General features: G+C 41.6%; 1 protein-coding gene across 1 annotated transcript; it reads right to left on the minus strand.

The window, feature by feature from the left end:
• Positions 1 to 290: 290 nt before the first annotated feature.
• Positions 291 to 19,925, minus strand: ZCCHC10 (zinc finger CCHC-type containing 10). The gene is made up of 4 exons (XM_090020906.1): positions 19,786 to 19,925; positions 9,022 to 9,183; positions 4,065 to 4,106; positions 291 to 2,206 (listed from the first exon to the last, which is right to left on the minus strand). Exons 1-4 carry the CDS (start codon positions 19,866 to 19,868, stop codon positions 1,939 to 1,941), a joined length of 555 nt encoding a protein of 184 aa, XP_089877032.1. The 5' UTR covers positions 19,869 to 19,925; the 3' UTR covers positions 291 to 1,938.
• Between the last annotated feature and the right edge of the window lie 1,180 nt (positions 19,926 to 21,105).

Consider the following 21,105-nt stretch of genomic DNA (forward strand, 5'->3'; position numbering starts at 1 on the left):
TAGGTCGTTAGCCAGAAGTCTGAATTTGTTTCCCTCCATGCTATAACTTACATATCCTTCCAGTAAAGCCTCTGTTCCAACTGTGCCATTTAACTGAGGAACTACTGAGGATTTACTCTTGCTCTAACAAGTGACAGCCAGTCTATTTGGGCTGAGTAGACAGGGCTATGAAGCCTACAATAAAACTAATTGCCAATACCCCCCATTTTCTAAAATTATTCTCCCTAGTAACCTCAACTTAATTATATACTATACCTTATGGACTTTCAAATGAACATAAACTTAGCAAATAGCTTTTAATAATTTATTAAATTTTCCATTTAAATGATACATTCTCTAGAATGACTCAAACAACTTCCTGGTAGTTTTATTTACAGTCTGCAGCCAGTTCTGTAAAACATATAAATGATTACAGACTAAAACACACAACATATTTTCAAACATTTAAATAGAAGCACATTTTATTCCAAAGTAAATTCTACACACTACCTTTTCCATAAAAATATAAAAAATAGTTTAATTACTATATTTTACCCAAACCATTTTTTTCACATGAGGGCCCCCTCTCAAAAAAAGGGAACTCTGTCAATAAGAAATTTAAAAGGAGACCGCATCACAAGTTAAATGACTAATGCCAACTGCTTAGTTTACCACAATAGCAAATTAGTTCCATTTAACAACTAGCAAGAAATATCCTGCAGTATTTTTTTTTGCCTAACCTGTACCTTCCATGCTAGATTTTTTTTATTTATTTATTTATTTTTACATATACATACACACTTTTATTTAAAAATAATGGACAGATCCAAGCAATCATTTTATACTGCAGACTATACCGCCAGTCATCATGTGCCCAACAACACAAATTGGCAATCTTACACTACACAACAGTTTTTTGCAAAAATAGTAAAAGGGAAACATTTTCCTTTTGGGAGCTATATTTAAAGGTGACTTATTTACCAAACTCCAATGAAAATAACCTTCTTCTCTCTCCTTGAAAATAGTGCCTCATTTATGTTCCTATCATTTTGCTAGGTTCCTCGACTGATATTTTGTATAGATGGCTGTGCGAGTCATGAAAAAACCCACACTAGCTCCTCTCATTAGCATACATTTAATTCATAAGAAAGGCACAAGGATGAGTCTCCTAAGCAGCAACAGTTATTGTCCTCCCCCCATACCCTGTCTTATTCAGATGCTGCTGGTGCAAGAGACATTCTTTGTCTCCGAGAATGTTACTGTTCCATGAGCTCAGAAACAGGCAAAGTTGAAAACACTAAAGCCTTTGTACAGTACAAACAGCAAATTTATCCAACAAATTAGCTGTAATAAAAATTTTATATGTTGCAATTAATATCTGATCTGAAACATCAGGAAAAGCCGTCTGAGAAAAGCTCAGCAGCAAAGTATAATATACTCATTAAAAAGGGGGTAGAAGTCACCTTCTGTGCAACGCCGCATTCAGTTTTGAGATATGGTAGTGATATTCTAGCACTTTGTGGCCAATGAGGTTAGAAACTGTCATTCCACTTCCTCCCCCAGCTAGTTTATAAGATTTCCCAAAACATAAATTAAACTGCTGTAAATGCAGAATTGGTATATGAAGTACACAGCATGATCTGAAACAAGCTTTTGCTTTCCAGCATGTAAACAAGGGTTACTGGGCCTTAGTTCACATAATCAAATCTGACTGATAGATTCTTAAACTAAAAAAGTAAAATTTCCTATGAAAGGATTGACCACAAAAATACTCTTTCAGTAAGTCTCACTTGCCATTTACTAACTTTAAGTCCTACGATCTAATTTGTAAAACACTTAGAAAGTTTTTTTAATTGTAGAAATATCGACCAGTTGAACTGTTTGGCAATAACGTATTCAAAACCTCCTTGGAAAATGACATTGTCATCATTCATAACAACAGTCCTAAATTGTACCACGCTATTTCTTCTTTTTCTTCTTCGGCGGTTCATCCTCAGAGCTACTGTCTGTGCTGGTGCTGCTGCTACTGGAGGAACTAGAATCTGACTCGAAGTCTGAGGAAGAAGAAGAACTACTTGAAGATGGAGAGGATGAGGAAGTGGAAGAGCTTTCATCACTGTCACTATCATCGGACGAAGAAGTAGTAGAGGAATCTTCACTCTCTGATGAAGACTCACTAGCTGAACTGATGCTGCTACTGCTGCTGGAGCTAGTCACACTCTTACACCTGCAAGAAGCATTAAAAGGACAGATGAGAGGCTCTCCCCGCTACAGTGGTCACCAGACAGACCTACTGTAGCTACAACTGCACCACAATGTTTACACAAGCTCAAAAACATTCACCTTTTGGGCTGAAATTTTCCAGACCTGATTCTGCCTGAAGCAGGCTTTTCCTCCCCATTCTTGTTTCCATCTTCAACAATTATCCCTTACCTATTTTAATAATGGTAAAGTGAAAATATATACACGCACCCCAGATATCATTAAATATTCTGACAATGCTTAAGATGACAAAACAGAACTACAGGAAAAAAGAGGGGGTTTACATTTTGGGACTAGGATGTCATCGTTACTGAGGGCTGGTATCTTTACTTGGTGAATGCATGCATTATGCAATTATGCATCATTAAGATTTTAACACACAACTGGAATCTTTTTTTCCAACTCAAAAATACTGGGGTGGAGGATGCCCACTGTGGGAAATGAAATTCAGATTATATTTAATGCGGATGAGGTATTTTGAATAATCTGGATCAATTACAGAGACAACTGGGTGAGTACTTAAAAGCAACATCTAAAGTCCACGTGACTGGGATGCTAAGGGACAATGCAGAAAGAGGAAACAGCTATCTGATTTCAGATGAAATAGTCAGTTACATTACTTATAAAGAGACATCAACTTTTGGGGCAAACCTTTAACTCAGAGCAGGAAGGAACAAATACAGCTTAGGTGATGTGAAAAACGCACTATTTCATAATGCTCTAGAATATTTATTTCTAAATATGACAGTTTTCTTCCTTGCTGTGTGATGCTTTTGCTGCCTTCCAAATAGATTTTGTAATTCTGCTGCAACAACATACCAATAGCATCCGTTTTATATAAGGCGCACTAAATTAGGTAGATCTCCGATACTGCGTATTGGACCTGATCACATTAGGGCTGTGCGAAGCGGCTAGTATTCACTTCGGATTCGGCCGATTCAGGTGACAGTGATTCGATTTGGTGATCTGAATCACAGTCCCAAATCAATTCAGCCAAATCCGATTTGGAGATTCGGCTGCCAATGAATCAGCTGAATTGCCAAGTCAAACAGGTCCCCATACCCCAACCCGCTCTCCCAGCCCCAATGGCTGCCCTGCCTGGCCCCAGCTCCCAGTTTAAAAAAAAAAGCCCCACACTCACAGGCTCCTGCCAGGCAAGGGCACGATCCCCGTTGCCCCCCAAATGCCCTTTGTTGTAGGGGGGGCTCTGCCACAAGCACCAAGCCTGCTCTCCCAGCCCCCACCCCACGGCTGCCCAGCCGCAGCTCTTAAAAAAGCCCTGCACTCACCAGCTGCTGCAGAAGCCATCAGGGCTTCTGGGGGCTCATGGCAGAGCCCCCCCCATGCAGCACAGGGCAGTGTGGGGCAGCAGGGATTTGTTTCCCCTCCCCCCAAGCAGGAGCCAATGAGTGCGGGGCTTCCTCCCCCCCAAGAGCCAGGAGCTAGGGCCAGGCAGGGCAGCCATTGATGGGGCTGGGAGAGCAGGCAGGGGTCCCCCATGGTTATCTCTCTCTTCCTCCAGCACCATTTTTTAGTTACTTGAAACATACTTAATACCTGCCCAGCCAAAGAAAGGAATATTTTCACTATTTAAGGGAAGGGTACGGAGAAGAACAACTGGGGACAAAGAACTGAAGTTTGGAGATTAGGAGAAAGTTAAATCATGCTACATATATGCATTTCTGGACTATAAGAGATTAAACACAATAAAATCCTATAATTTTTATTTCAATTTCCAACACCCCCTCTTCCAAATAACTTATCACAAGAGTCAGTGCAAGATTAGGCACTGCACTGTAGAGTTTTCATTATTCCCCACATACCTTTTTTTCTTGTTCTTCCTTTCTGCAGTACTTTCTCCAGTGCTAATTGAAAGGGGGAAAAACAATGGCTTTGATTAATGCCATTAATCAAGATTAAGATTAAGTAGATAAATGTACAGTGGAGCCAAGGTTTATACTAGAAAATCATCATCCCACTGAAAAGAAAAAGGTGAGCAATGTGTTGTAATGATTCCAACTGAACTTTGGCCATTATATCTGCTCTCAGTTGGCATTTTACCTTTTGTGTTAAATGTGTCATATTTTAGATGCCCCCCTCTCTATTTTTAAAGAACACTGTCATTTTGACAAAAGAAAGTGGGCAAAAATTAATTTTACTTATATTAGCAATACTTTATATTTTTTTTAAAAACAAAATTAAAAAAAAAAAATCAAATTTAGTTTTCAACACAAATACAGTGACCAGTGTCAATCTAAAGACAAACTAGTCCATTTTTACTCATGGTTTCTAGCCATTTCCCTTTCAGGTTCTCATGCATTCACAAAGATAGAAAGCTTGGATTCTAAAGGAAAGCTTCTTTAACAAACACTTTCCTTTGGTGTTATAAATATCCCATGAAGATATTCTGATTGTTCTTACTATTCGAAAATCCTTTTAACAAAAAAATATCAATTGTGGGCCAAGTTGGCCATGAGCACTCCATTTTGTCACGCTGCCAACAGCAGGACAGCACCAAAGCTTCCGTTCAGCAAAGCATTTATGCATGTAAGCAAACTCATTCCTGGTTAGAAAACACTTAAGCATGTGCTTTATTTAAAAATGCCTAATATCCCATTGACCTCTTTGGGGCTTATACACATGTACTTCAGGTCTTTCTGGAACATGAATTATATCCTTTAAAAAACAGAACTCAAGGCTCAGTAGTATGAAAAATCAAAATACAAGGAAAAAAAAACTCTTTACAATCCAGTTGCTCACATATCACTTAAAAGATGAACATGTAAGGTTTTTACTTAGAACTTGTCCATAGAGATTGCAAAAGCATGCTTCTTCCCCTTTCTTTTTTTCAATGCAACTAGTGCTATATTTTAATAGACATGCCTCCTCAAAAACCATATTCCTGCTACCAATAATAACATGAAAAAGAAATGTAGAGTGCCTAATGTCACACTTCATGCAATACACTTGGGCATTTTACAGGCTCACTCATTCCCACAAGGGTTAAAACATGATGTTTCTGGATATAAGCGTTTCCCTCATCCAGTCTTCTGTAGCCTAAGGGAAGATACACTGAGCTGTACAAGTCAAAAACCAACAAGTCATAACCTACCTCTTCTAGTGAATGATATTATTCCTTGTATACTTCACAAGTGAACTGATCCAGACCCAAGAGCCCTACTTTAGATGATGTACATCTACATCCTTTTTTAGAGATAAACTGAGAAGCTGAACAGAGCTGGAATTAGTACCCAGATTACCCTTCAGAAGAAGTGGACTCAATGACATAAGATGGTTTAACCCATCCTAACAGAGAATGCATCTCTGTCCCTCTTTAGCAGTTAGCATACAAAGATTTACAAGTCTAGTGCCTCCATGGAAACGTGAAAAGTCCTGTAACACAAGAGGGAAAAGGTTGTTTTTCAATCCAGATAGAGGCTCCATTTCTTTAGATGACCCAGACAGATCCATCATTTCACATGGCAACATTCTGGTGTATCATATTCTACCACTCCCAGAGCCAGGGGCATTATGGCTAGGGGCGGAAGTTGCACCTAAACCAGTTTAAGTTTTTTCTTCAAAGTAATTGTTTAACCTAATGATAAGCCAGCTGTCTTCCCCACTCCTAGCCACCTCTAAACACTGCTCCTCAGGAGAGGAGCAAGTTTTCTTGCCACAAGTTTACTCCTCCAACTAAAGTAGAAGTTTGGGGTGAGGCTTGGAAAGTTGGGGATCAAACTTAGTTGAGGCCCGAGAAGAAAAAATATTTGTAAATTAGTGCCAGCCCCTGGGACAGCTGTGGCAAATTTTTTATTGAAAAAAACCCTGAACCCTGGATTTGGAGATGCATTTGAATGTTGTGTTAATGCCTAGATTTTCATGTGAATTGTCCCTTCAATGAGAGGATGGAGGAAATACTATTGGCCTGGAGTGGCAGAGATTGCTTTTAAGTGCAGGCAAAGACAACTCTGCCTATGCAATTTGAAAAACATCAGAACTTTATTTAACAACTTTATCTTTACAGAAAAAAAACAAGCTTCAGACTTGAAAACATAACTTTAGCACTTGAAGGACTGGATGCTTCCAGGTTTTACTATTAGTTTCAGAGATCTTTTAACTGTAGGAAATCAGTGCAAACCCAGTGGATACAGTAGGGATTAAAAAAAACATTCCCCACTTGCAGTTAGTTAGTGGCCCCTATACAAGATAAATTTGAGGTGTCATATGTCCAGCTTCCACATTACAAGATGATTATATTATGCGCCAAGTGACAGACACAACAAAGAAATTCAGAAGTCATGGACAGTGAACTGCTTCTGCAGCTCCAAGATGAAGTTCTCCACAGAGGCAAGCTGGTGGGTGACATCTGTGAGATGCTTCTCCTACTTCAGATTTGTAGATGCACCTAGACTTCTAATTCCATCAGCTTGTCATGAGCACCAAATTCATACTCCTTCCTTCATATGCAGCTGGAGTACAAGTTATGTAGACTGATTACAAAAATGCAAATAAATTAATTAGCTTGCATATAATGTCACATGAAGCTGCACAAAACTTGAAAGTGATCAGCCTAAAACCTGTAAAGCCTCTTCATTGTTCAGTAGTTGTGATACTGTTTGCCAATAAAGAAGTCAGTATGTGTATGCCCAGGATGTAGATAAAAGTGTGAGATGTCTCAGCTTCACAATATGGTGAACAAAGCACATTCCAATACAGGTTATAAACAATTTGGTCTTTTAGAAACATTTACTCTTCCTAGTAAAAAGAAAAAAAAAAAACAACTTTTCAATTCTTCCATTCTCATTTTACTCACAACACTTCTGCCAATGTTTAACCATATTTACATTTTCAGCCTCAATTCACTTCCATCTTCCAAACCTTCTATTCTGCATTACTTGATATGCTGAAGAGATAGCAGCCAGGAAACATGTTTAAATGCTGCCTCAAACTGTAGTAAACTTAACACGAAAGTGCATGATCTTTTTGTCCCAGAAGACTACATGAATAGAATTACTGAGTTTTGAAAGTTCTTTTTTCAAATCCCACACCTTCCACCTAAACCAATAATTATTCTCTCACTAGCAGAATCAGGGTGAAAACACTGTTTCATGATGTCAGCCCACCTCAGACAACTGGACTTGTTTGCCTCTGTAGGAACAGATTGCATAGATTTGGCTATTTAATAACCAAGACTATCGTGTGTCAAGAGTTGAGAACGTTCCAGATGACACAACTGCTCCAATTGGGCCCCTGTGTACATGTGCATGTTTAATTAAAAGCCAAAAGAATACTCCCAATTTTTGCATGCACTTTATCACAACAGAAATAAGACATTCTGCATGCTGAATTAAGCACTCCTGTCTAATTCCTTTTTCAAAAAGGAAAGTATAAGTTTCTCAGACCACATCCATCCTCTTTTCTCCACGAACAAGAAAGAATTATTTAAGAAGCGCTAGATTTGAAAAGTCACTGTGATTTTGCCACCTATAATTTTCAAACTCCTAAATTGCTACATCAAAACCAATTACTAGAACACAAAAAGGTTAATCTCATCAAGGATCACCTTCATTCCAAATTAAACCTCTCCAGCCCCAAATTATTCCCACCTAAAATCTTTTAAAAAGTTGAGAAAATTTGTTGTGATAAGGAAGATTATTTAAAAAAAAAAACCGCACCATGTTTGCTTAAACTTAAGCTTTACCTTCATGTAGAGAACTTGGCATGGAAAGTTTCAGCCCCAAAAGAAAAAGATTCAGAAACTCATAACCAAGTGATAAAGGGAAGGTGGAATTAGAATGAGAATGCATTAAAGAATTTGGGTTCCAGTTGGCTGACAATATTAAGCATTTTGTTACTTAAAACAAGTCTGTACAACACAATATTTAACAGGCTTTAGTCCTTCCCAGTGTTAATGTCTGTCCTCTCCACCCCCCACAACTACTGCTACTGATAGCAAAGTTGAACTCAAGCTGCAATGAAACCACTGACAAAAGATGGTCAGCATAAAATGATATGGTCTGTCCTTTTATATTACTTTGATAAAACACAAATTGTTCAAATACTTAATTCTGCTAGCTGAGAGAATCAAATCAGAAGAAGGAATTCTATCCATCTATAGGGCACTTGAAATAAAAACCAAAGCCTAGTATGATTTTTTTTTGCTTAGTTGTAGGTGGCACCAGTCCAGGTATCTCAGGTGGCAAAGCTGCAAACAGGTCTCTTAATCCAAAGAGATGTACCACTGATATTTTTAGGGATAAGGAACTGACAGTACATGTTAATCCAGATCTTGTTCACCTGCTCATCTTTTATTCTTCATCACTGAATATGGAAAACCCATGTTTTGAATTATGCTCATTTACGGTTAAAGCATAAAAATGAAAGAAAGAATTGCTGAACGGGTCTCTAATTATGATGGCTGCCTCTACACCACAAAAAAAAAAAAAAGTACAGCAAGTTGTTCTCTTAGCTTATAAAACACTGCTCTGCTATAGAGACCCAATTCCTCATTTTAACTGCACTCTCATCCTCTCCCGTTGTTTAATTGCATTATTGGCCTACATTAAGACAGGGAGAAGCTGCAAAATAAACTGTGGATATAGGTAAGTATATCCCTCACCCTTCAACATAAAAACAAACCAATGAGTTAGGCGTGCAGACTGAAGACAACCAACACAAAACAACACAAAAAACAAAAACAAAAAAAATACCAGGCCTCAATCTTGCCTAGACACACACCATATACAATGCACTGCAAGCTTTTTGTTTAGCTGACCTTACCTTTGCTGCAGTAACAGTCGATTTTCTTTTTCTTTGAGAGTTTTCGCTAATTGTGCTGTCCGTGATGGTCTATGCAAATATTTTCTTTTTCCTGTACATTCATAGGTCCAATGGCCAAATTCCAAACATTTCTGACATCTCACATGCTGCTTATTTGCCTCCCTATAAAAATGCAGAATTGCTTAAGTGTAGGTTTGGAGTCAAGCACTATTTAAAGTTAGTGTATTTCAACATATTAGTTCTTAAGAACATATATCACTCCTGTTAATCTAAACTTCAAATGTCTGCTTGTTGTTACTGGCTCCTGGACATGGTTCAAATCAGAACACGCCTGAATTCTGCTGAGACTCTAGATAGGCAAGGGCACATGCCAGCGTACAGCCACTTGCAGGATCAGGGTCTTTTCTTCTCCAGATCCTGAGCAAAACAACACCCTTTCTGTCAAAATAAAAGCAAAAATGCACCTGTCACTTGGGTGACACCCTGGCACACTGCACGTGGGTCACATTTTAATTCAGTAATTCAGACTGGCTGACCTCTTTCTCAGTCATTCCTAAATGCCAAAACACCCCATCCCCTTCAGAAATTACCATCCACATGTTTTAAAAAGACTGATGAAACCAGAAAAATGAAGCAACTCTTCAGTTACAGCCAACGAACACAGATTGACTTTATTAAAAACAAATCCTCAACATTATTTCTGGCATCACAATTTGCATTCCTGGACCAAGTGCTGGAAACATGGATACATGATAAGATCAACGTGAGTTGTGCATCTTCTTGTTAGGGCTTAACAGTGGGTACATGTCTCTTCAGTTTTCTTCAGGCAAGCAATCAAAAAACTGCCAATACAGTGATTCAGTTTGTTGCAGTGTTTTAGGAAACTTAATTCCCAAGCCCTGGGATTTAACAGTCAGACTAAATAGGACACTATGTTCCTTGTGGGAGAGATCCTACTATGTCAACTGACAATTAGTGGCTTTCATCACAGAAGTGCAGTTACAGCATGGCAGATTCAAGGTAACATTTCAGTCTTTCTATCCCAAGCCTGACCCCATTTCTGCTTTCTTGTGCATACAGTTTTTTCTTGTGCACTAGAGCAGTGGTTCTCAACCCTTTTCATTCTGGGACCCATTTGCAAAAATCAATGGCTTGGTCCACGCCCCCAGGCCTTGCTGGTGCTCAACCCACAGCACCTCGTCCCAGCCTTCGCACCCAGCCACCTTTCCCCAGTGCCATCAGGCACCTGCCCCCCTCCACACCCATCCACTCCACATATGCACACATGCAAACACTGCCCATTCCCCACCCTGGCACTCCCCAATCCTTCAACCCCCACTCCTCATACACTTACCTTCATCTGGCTGCTGGGGCTGCTCCAACAACCCTGCCTGGTTGCATACTGGCCATGCCCCAAGCAGCCCCGTGCAGGCTGGCAGCGTTCCAGCCTGCACGGGGAAACCTGAGCTTTTGTGCATTTTTCTGGCACTTGCTCACAAGCCTTTAAAATATTCTTGCAACCCACCTTTGGGTTGCAACCCACAGGTTGAGAAATATTGCTCTAGAGCACACTAACCCACTTGGGAAGGAGCATAAAGTACCAATAAGTTCAACCAGTACAGTTTTGCAAAACCAGTACAGTTTTGCAATAGTTTGCTAGAATTTACAGAGGAATAAAGACTTCCTTTTCAGGTTAACATGGGTTACAGAAATCTATATGTCACAGTCATCCAACAGAAGGAAGTTGCCTCTGGTTTCCACTGACACACAAAGGCATGTAAAATTTATGCCATTTTATTTTTCCTCTGATTCTGTCATTTACTTCAAGAAAAACTGTTTTTACAGCACTTTGAGACCACATCAACCTTCTCTAAATGCCTGTAAGGACTTCCCTCATTTTACATGTGAGGAAAGTGAAGCCATGAGGTTAAGTGATTCAGACAAGGTCATAACAAGAGTCACTGCCAAAGTCAGGATTAAAATTCAGAACTTCCTAACATCCAGTCTTCTACTTAGCTTACTGTACAAACTCTTAATTTTATCATTCTTCTTTCCATAGAAACCTGGAAAAGCGCAGGCTCAGGGGTGATCTGGTGGCCACCTCTAAGTTTATCAGGGGTGCTCATAAGGATCTGGGGAAACGTCTGTTCACCAGAGCACCCCCAAGGGATGACAAGATCAAACAGTCACAAACTCCACCACGACCGATTCAGGCTGGACATAAGAAAGAACTTCTTTACTGCCTGAGCCCCCAAGGTCTGGAATAGACTGCTGCCGGAGGCGGTTTAAGCACTCACTTTGAAAGCCTTCAAGACACATTTGGATGTTTATCTTGCTGGAATCCTATGATCCCTGCTGACTTCCTGCCCCTGGGGCAGGGAGCTGGACTCGATGATCCTCCAGGGTCCCTTCCAGCCCAAACGTCTATGAAATCTATGAAACTCGCTCTGAAAGCTCAGGCCATTCAGAGCTTCTGAAGTTAACTGGCTTGTGCTGCAAAGAGGCACATTCCTAAATGCACAGTTAACATCCAGAGACAGTGAAGAGCTGTTAGTACTGACGAACATTTCAGTTTGGCAATGAACTGAATGTTGCCATTCGAGGCAAATTAAGAATTGTGTTTCCATTGGCCTTTGTCATCACTTAAGACTCCCACTTCTGTCACATTTTTAATAGCAGTCTTGCACATAACATCCACCACACTCTAGGCTAAATTTCCTATTTCATATCATAGCCTTGAAAAATGGTGCTGACTGAGATTCAGTGGGGAACAACTAAAACTTGCAATTAACGGCAAACAATTAACTTTAATTTCAACTGGGAACAAGTACTCTTAATAAGTAGGTTGAAGAGGAGTCAAGGGCTTCTGAAAGGTTTTTAAAAGTTTCTCTCTCCCACTCATGTCCCAAAAGAAAGCTTGGACAAAGAACAAAATTCATCCAGACTCCCTCAAGAGAATGCCCAGGGAGACTGCACTTGACTAGGCAATCTCCCCCTAGGCTGCTAACATGCTTCCAGATAAGACAACTTTTTATAAAGATGAAACTAGCGTTCTTAGCTACAAAGTACAGCCAGTGCTTAAGTGATACACTAAATAGTCAAGAAATATTTTACTGTCAGTCCCTAAAATAGCTTATGGAGTAAATAGTGCTTTGTTAATGTTACAATGCAAATCTGAATACAAGGTCATAATAAATCACTCTGGCGGTGAGATATCCCAGCACATTCAAAGAGCTCTCCCTAACACTCAGGAGAAGGTTAAAGCACTTGAATTCCACAACAACACACATGGTACAAATACTAATGGGTAGTGAGGACTGGAATACTGCCTGCCCAATTCTTCGATACGGCTGCTTGCCCTGCATCAAGGTTAGTAAAGAGAGGACTTATTTTGCTGCATCAGCTCCCTTCTGACCACTAGGGAAGGCCACTGAGATAAAACTGAAGCCCAGCACTTTGAGCAAGAGACTGAGACAGAGAAGAACTGCTTCTCACTTCATAACCAGGTCCTACAACAGGACAGGAAAGCGTTAGATTCAAAGAGGGAGTGCACAGTTGTTTGCAGGGAACATCTGCAACCTTGCCAGGAATCCATACTCTCCAGAGAGAACCTGAAAATCTGCCTGGGCTTAGATGCTGGAAATGAGTGGCACTGACAGTCTTACTGCAATTAGCTCAACTGGCAGAGCTAATCAAATCTATGGACATACCATGATGAGTAAACTAGGAACAAATGGACTACTCATGTTTGTCCACCAACAAGCGAATGACGGAAGAGGAATGCTTGGAAGGAATTCTCACAGATGATGCCTGTGAAGGACCATGATGACAGATAAGAAAACAGCTGGCAAAGGTGTTTTGTTTTAGAAATTATGCTCCAACCTATCAATTTACCTTTTAGAAAGTGTTTCAACAAAGGTAAGCATCAGAGACTTTTCCAGATGGAGTTTAACAGCTGCATTTATAGGCATCACTTGCACAGAAGAGTCTGGTATAGTTTCTCATTGAGCTCATGGCCCATTTTGAACATTATGTAAAAATGAAATGGCTTAATAACCACACAAGTCAGGAAAGAAATGCTGAAGAGCAAAACCCTACTATTTTAAAGAGTGGCTTTTCCAGTTGCTCTCTGGCCTTCAAGTAGCCAGAAAATATTGATGGCGAGTCAGTGTACATGTGCATGGGGCACACACACACTTGGAGGCAGACTTAGAGCATAGCGGAGGCAGGCTTTCAGCCCAAGCACAGAATGGTTAACAACATATGAAAATATGACCTCTACATTGGGTCTTTGCCCCAGTCTTCATCTGCTGAGACTAAGAAACCCTTTAAAACTGATGCGTTCTCACAAAAGATTTTGATTTTGACAAAAAGCCATTTTGTTTTAAAAAACCTCTCTCAGCCACTATTCTAGGGACAGATTTCCACTGCATATATATTTTAAATGGAAGATAACAGCAATTTGGTTTTCTTACAACGCAAAACAAAATGGTGGACTGTTTTAAATCAAGCAGACATACTTGGTTTAAAGTCATTTTAATCCTGCTTTTTATTTGTACTTTATAGTTATTTTAATATGGAAGACTTCATTGTCATTGGTTGATATTTTCAGGTAAGATCCTGAAAATAAAGTGAGAAGACAGAATACCAACCACAGAGGTGCTGGAGCTAACATGACTGACACACTTGGAAACCACAATCAAGAAGCAAAGGTTGCTGTCGATCAGCCATATTAGGTGAATGAGAGAACAATATCCGCAAGAATATTTTGTACAAGGAGATTCAAGATGGCTCTAGAAAGCAGGGTTGCCCTCTATGGCAGTGCCACCATGTGTGTGCAAAAATGACATGAAGTCATTCAGCATCAATGCAGAAAGCTGGGAGGAGCAGAACTCCGTCCAATCTGGAGTGAACATCTAGCACTGGCTGCAGCTCAACATGAAGTGGCTTAGACCAGTGCTTCTCAAACTATCTGATGTGGTGGACCAGCAATTTTTTTTTCCAGTGGGCCAGGGACCAGTGCCCAGTTCACCCAGTGGCAGCAACTGCGTGCAACAGCTCTACACAAATGCGCAACTGGCTGTTTCTTTCTCTTCCCTCACCTCGCACGATGTGATGTCACCTGGAGCGTTGGAACGTATAAACTGTGGCGCTATGACATATCAATGTTACACTTCTGAAAATATCTCTCTTTCTCTCCTGGCAACTCGCTGCAGATCACCACTTTGAGAAGCACTGGCTTAGACAACATATGGATCTGTGAAACTTATAACAGTGTCACTCTCGAACTGGGAGTGGCTGCAACAAAATGGATTCATCAGGTATCTGACTAGGGCTTCTTACATGTACACCATAATCCAGAGGATCAACAGTTGCCTACTACTATAGTCTTTGCACTTAAGGTGTAACTCTTTTTGCTAACATAAAAGATACACTACATGAATATGAAACATTCACTACGTTACTGTTCCTTATAATGCTCAATATACTTTTAGTCAGGTTCCAAGTATTTACGTTTTTATTATGGCTGAAAATAGTGAATGCCATATCTCATTTAGGCAGACAAGGTTCTTTGGGTGAATCTGGTATCTTTTATTAGACCAACATAAATAGTTGGAAAAAAAATTTTAGCAAGTTTTCGGATTTAAAAACCCCCTTGTCAGGCTGAGGAAGTCTCTGCAGTTGGTGTGTGCTCTTCCTGGATGGAAGGAATAGTAGAGGCCAGAGGCTAGTCTACAGCAAGACAGGCAGTCAGTGAAGATATAAACTGAGGAGTCAGTGGGCAAGACAGGCTGAGGCGGGGGCGGCGAGAGGGGATGAATACAGCGGGTTTTTGTTTTTCCAAACTATTTAAGTTGGTCTAATAGAAGATATCAGATTGACCCAAAGAACCTTGTCTGCCTATGCCCTTAGACCAACACAGCTACAGCCTAAACTCCTATATCTCATTTACTAACTTTTTAAAGGCAGGTGATGTGTTAAGCTGCATTTGGATGGAAACTGAATTAAAAGTATAAACAACCAATTTTTAAAAATGCTGTTTTATTATTTAAAAATTGACCCTAGATTTGTAGGATGTACAGGTATTTTTTTTCTTTTAAAACTGACTGATTTACTAAGCAAAGAGTTAGTAACATTACATTAACATTAACATTGATGAAGCATATCTTTATTTAAGTTATTTCAATATAGTACAAGAGGTTTAGGCCTTGAGAGTTCACAATAAATTCATTTTAGAAGGATTTAAGATAAATGATGGATTCTAATTTTTTTGTTTTTATAATCAAAATTTATCCCTTCAGCAAAGCAGAATAACACTGAATCAAAGCTGCAAATGTTTTTGGTTATTTGGGGGGTTTTGTTTGGTTTTTGTTGTTTGTGGGGGGTTGGGAGGGGTTGGTTTTTTGGTTTTTTTTTTAAAGAGGTAAATCGATATATCAGTCTGTATCAGATCAGCACCAATACAAGAAAAAATGACATTAATCAGCGGTCAGCTTTCTTTGGCCAGCATAGCCAATACTGTCACCAATAAACACCGTGTGCATACGCACAGCCACAGCACGCACATAGCCAGGAAGTGTGGAGAGTAGCATCCAGCTGCTAAGTCTCAGAAATGGGTCCCAGATCGAGGCCCCCCCCAGTGAAGGAGGGATTGGGGCTAGGGCAGGGGTAGGCATTGCCCAGCTGTGGCAGGGTGGAGGATGGAGGCTACAGGGTGGGCTACAGCCACCCCAAAGTCCCCCGTACCTCCCCAACTGTGTTTTCCTCCCAGAGCCAACACCACCGCCCACCGCAAGTGCAGCCCCAGACCAGCCCCCTACTGGGAAAAGGCCAGTGCAGCCCATGGCCCTAAGCCCACAGTTGGCAGCCCACCCTTGCCCTGTGCACAAATCTGGGGGGCACATGCCCCCCATGCTTCCCCCAGTGGTGTGCACAGCAGTGGAGAGCTGCACCCCTTCCCACCCCTCCCACACCCCCAGATGAGCCACCTGCAGCTCCGTCCCACACCTTGGCTGGGCAGGGCCTCACTGCCCCGCTCCACTTCCTCACTGTGGGGGCCTCAATCTGCCCTACCCATACCACCCCTTTCCCCCACAGACTTACCAGCCAGACTCTGGTCTCCATGCTGCCAGGCTGCATATCAGCTATTGGATCAGTAACCGGCTAATATGGCTGGCTAATAAATTGGCCAAAAAAATCTTTATTGGTGCACTCCTAGTTTTGTTTTCATTTGTGAAAGTATAACCACAAAGGAAAGGTCAAAAGTTTGTATTAGACAAATCCTCCAGTGGGTTTCTAGGAAAGGAAAACTTTTCCAGATATGCATGTGTAGGGTCTACTTCCAAAAACTGGCAAGCACCCACAACTCATAACAGTCAGGCTTTGGCATGATATTAGGCATGCAGCACATCTGCAACTTCTGGCAGTATTTTAACAAAACTAAAAATAAATAAATAACAAGATATGAAAAAAACATAGGATAAGTTGGGGTGAGTAGTAGATATGCTGGAGATTAGGGTTAGGATTCAGAGAGTCCTAGACAAATTGGAGGATAAGAACAACTGAGGTTCAATAAGGACAAGGGTAAAGTCCTGCACTTAGGACAGAGCAATCTCATACACCAGGACAGGCTGGGGACCGACTGGCTAAGCAGCAGCTCTGCAGAGAAGTACCGGGGGGGGGGGGGCAGGGAGGAGGGGGTCACAATAGACAAACTCAATATAAGCCAACAGCATGCCCTGGTTGCCAAGAAGGCTCAAGGCATATTGGGCTACATTGGTAGCAGTCTAGCCAGCACAACAAGGGAAGTGATTCTTCCCCTCTATTCTGCACTGGCAAGGCCACATCTGGAGTACTGTGTCCAGTTTTGGGCCCCCCACTACAGAAAGGACACGGACAAATTGGAAAGAGTTCAGCGGATGGCAACAAAAATGGTGAGGGGGCTGAGGGATATGACTTCTGAGAAAAGACTGAGGGAACTGGGTTTATTTAGTCTAGAGAAGACAAGATTAAGTGGAAATTTAATAGCAGCCTTTAACTACCTAAAGGGTAGTTCAAAAGAGGATGGAGCTGGACTATTTTCAGTGGTGGCAGATGACAGAACAAGGAGGAATAGTCTCAAGTTACAGTAAAGGAAGTTTAGGTTAAGATTATCAGGACAAACTTTCTCACTAGGGGGTAGTAAAACACTGGAACAGGTTACCTGTAAAGGTTGTGGACTCTCTACCCTTGGAGGTTTTTAAGACCCAGATAGACAAAGCCTTGGCTGGGATGATCTAGTTGGGGTTGGTCCTGCTTTGAGCAGTGGGTTGGACTTGATGACCTCCTGAGGTCCCTTCCAACCCTAATTTTCTATGATTCTGTGATTCTAAGTTTTGGTGCCTTTTATTTGTTTCACCTCCACCAAGGGAAAGAAAAAAAATCCTCTCTAAATTAACATGGTATTTTTACCTCAGAAGCAAATATAACAGCTGGCAGTTGGCTTGGGTCTCTACAGAACAGTTCTCACACTGTCAAAATCATTCAAACTTCCTTAGTTTAGATGCTAAATACACACACTCAAATTGCCATTAAATCTATCATGTTTCAAAATGTTAAGTATAAGAGTTAGAAAACAGCTTTCAGTATTTGAAAGCACCCTTAAATCTATCTGAATTAATGCCATTCACTAAGCAGACATAAAAGTATCAAGCATTTCAAACATTAGATTAGCTGTGAACACATTTTTAGTACATATTTCAAAAGGGGTAAAAGTTGCAGGTGTCTTCAAATACCTCGTTGTAATTTCTTTGCGTCTCTTCTTTCTCCATACAACCAAAAAGCTTTTACACCTTACTCGTCATTTTGAGTGTAACCAGTTACACATGGTACCCAAAAGAAACTGTCAGTTTCTAGGATTACTTTGTGACGAACTACGTCCCAGTTTTTACTTAGAGAAGGTAGGGTTTGTTTGTTTTTTAAATAAGTAGTTTAAGCAACTATCCACAGGGTATCATTAGCTACTAATAGAACAAACCGATTATAAAGCATCTATTCGTGCTGGTTTAGAAGCGTTACAAGGGAAAGAGTTGCAACAAATCAACACCGAAATACTAAGAAGTTTCTAGTGGCTACAGACTTCTGCTTCTGCCACAATTACGCTACAAGAGCAGAATTAGAAGGATCTGGCCTCTCAAGCTACATACAAACACAAATATTCAACTTTTGGTGTCAAGTGTCAAACCAGCACATATCTGTATTCACTAGAGGACAAGGTAATGTAATCAAATGTCAACATAGTAATATGCCATCTTTCAAGGCCACTCATCTTCTGATCCAGAGAGAATTCCACACACTATGCAACTATAGGACCAAGACTTAAGAGCAATATACTAATTGCTGAGAAGGACTGATCAAACATAGTAAGACAGCCATACACATTTCTAAACACAGCCCTAACAGTAAAAAGCTCTCACAAAAGTGCAGAAGACCTAGCAAAACTCTTACCAAGCACTAGATCAACAACCACAAACTAAATGAAAACTGGGAAGACACAAAGCACAATACAAAAAGCACTCACGAACAGCATGTGAAAGGATGAGTTGAAGGAAAGAAACTATGTCCCAAGCCAAAAATAAAAAGGAAATTAAGATAACTATTACAGAGACAGTTAAGAATTATAATTTTCCAGTTAAAAGAAGGAAGTGGGAGAAATCCAAATGTAAACATAACAATGAGATGCAAACACACTAAATGCTATCACACTATCCAGACCCTATGACACCAAAAATATATAAAAGTGACCTGCCAGGAATGGACTCCTAAACACTACAGTGAAATCCTATGTGCATTTTGATACATTTCCTCTATTTACATAGCCAAAGTTTGGCTTTTCTACTTCTTTTTCCTTTAGCAAAGGCCAAAACCATTTTGAAATGCAGGTTTCCTTCACCAACTGCTGGGGTTGGGTTTCTGAAAGTTCCCATGGCTGACAAGACAAAAGGGTTATGGGAAAATGGCAGGCAGCAGGCTGATGCACAGCCATGGAAAACTGCAGTTACTCAAAACTGTATACCATGGTAGCCAAAATGGTATATAGCACATTACGCATGGATAGTCAAAACTGTGGTTGGCAAGGGAAACCTGTATGCTACTGTGAGCAAGGTACTGCAACATAACCGACATGATTTTCAGTGGACGTTTAAACTTTGTGCTTCTCTAAGGAGTGCAAGGTGCCTTTTTCGACTTGGTGGGAACCCCGTCAGTCCAATAAAAAAGTCTCAGCCTCAGAAACCCTTGTCAATATGAAAACAGGAGTGTGTCTGACATCCCCAGCACAGGCTTGGCAAACCATGGGCACGTCAGGTGCGTCCTGTCAGGAAGGGCGGGAGCACCAAACCCTCATCAAGGCCTCCCTCTTGGACCTTAATTATCCCCTTGACCTTAGCAACAAGCTGCACAATCCTAACCTGACTGACACTTCCTCGGATTTCAGCCCTGAGCAGCCTGGTCGTCAGCCACCACCATCCAGGGCTGATGCTTGTGTCCAAACAAACAAGCAGGATACTTTAAAAGGGGCGGAGGGGGAATAAAGTGATGGGGGGACACCTCAGAGCCAGACCGGGCGTCACCTGAACCCACTCCTTCCCCAGGTCTGACGTGTCAGCACCAGGCACCGGGACCGCCTTCACCACCCCCGCCCCGAGGCACAGAGGGTCGGGGTGAAACCCTCGACCCGGGGGATCCCGCCACCCCTCAGGCCCCATCCCTGCCCGGCGCACTCACGCCTGCCGCCGAGCGATGAGTCGGTGCATGGGAGTCGCCATCTTAGCCCCTGGGCGGGAAGTGATGGGCCCGGCGCGCGGCATGCCGGGCAATTCCGCCCTCCTCCTCCGTCCCCATTGGGGGACGGCCGGGCGGCTGCCACCGAGCGCGAGCCGCCAGCGGGCTAGAAGGGCTGCGCGCCGGGCCCGTCCCCGCCTCCTCTCTACTCCTCCCCGCCGCCATGTTGGCCTGGGGGCGGAGCTGACACAAGCCCCCACCCGAGGCGGGGACAGCCAGCGCCGGCATGACGTCACGGTGACGTCATACTTAGTTTCAGGGGGAACTGCCCCCAGAGGCCGAGGTTGCTCCTGTGGCTGTGTTACAGCAGGGGTTTGAGGCCAAGTACTTGCTGGATCTGTACCGGGGATGAATTTGGGTTGGTAGCTGTGTTGGTCTGAGACAAAAGGCAATGCAAACATCTAGACTTCTTGGTACAGCAATGATGCCTCGTAGTAGACCAACTAGGGAATCGCAAAAGTAGCATTCTGTATATCACTGGTCTGGTACCAACTATCATTGGTAGCATTGCTGAACCAAGAGGTCTAGATGTTTGCACTTCATATCTGTACCCATCTGTATCATGCCAGCAGTCGCATTACAGTGTCTTTTTGACTCAAGGTCAAAACTTGTAAGAATTTGTCATGGAATAAGAGGAGCGGGGAGGACTTTAGCTGCTCTGAAAAGCAAAAATGGGATCTGAGATCCAAACAGGACTTGAGTCCCTTTCCCCCAAAGCTGTGTGAGGTAGCGGAGGTCTGGTGCAGGCTGCATGCACCTAAGAAAGACACCAAACCTGCATCTTCGTGGTCAGACCTGTAAAGTCTCCACTGCTCCCCTGCAGCTGCGCGCAGTGGCAGGGCTTTGCTCAGCTTTAGGGCCAAAACTGTACAATATTGGAGGTGGTCAAAAATATTCTGAAAGAGATTTGTTCTGTTTCAGCAGATTATTACGGCACGATCCATAGGGCTGGTGCTAACAAGGGGCCTGTTTAATCTCAAATCCTTTTCTTTTTTGTTATTTAAAAAGTATATCTTTAGTTAACTTTTTTAAAGGATGCTGTGAACTCTCTTTGGACTCAAGTGTCAACGTTTGTATGCATGAGGAGAAAAAATGTGTTTTAACAAGTCAAAAAAATGTCAGTCAAGAAAAAATAGTTTTTACTCTCATAAGCATCTCCATACAGTGCTTATAACACCTACTTTGATCATGGAGAACAAGGAAATTAACTCTGAACAGAAAGGAAAATGACTTGCAATCTCAGATGACTTTGAAACTGAATCA

Source organism: Crocodylus siamensis, chromosome 10 (genome assembly GCF_052110815.1).
Source record: "Crocodylus siamensis isolate JL-2025a chromosome 10, ASM5211081v1, whole genome shotgun sequence".
Classification (NCBI taxonomy): Eukaryota; Metazoa; Chordata; order Crocodylia; family Crocodylidae; genus Crocodylus; species Crocodylus siamensis.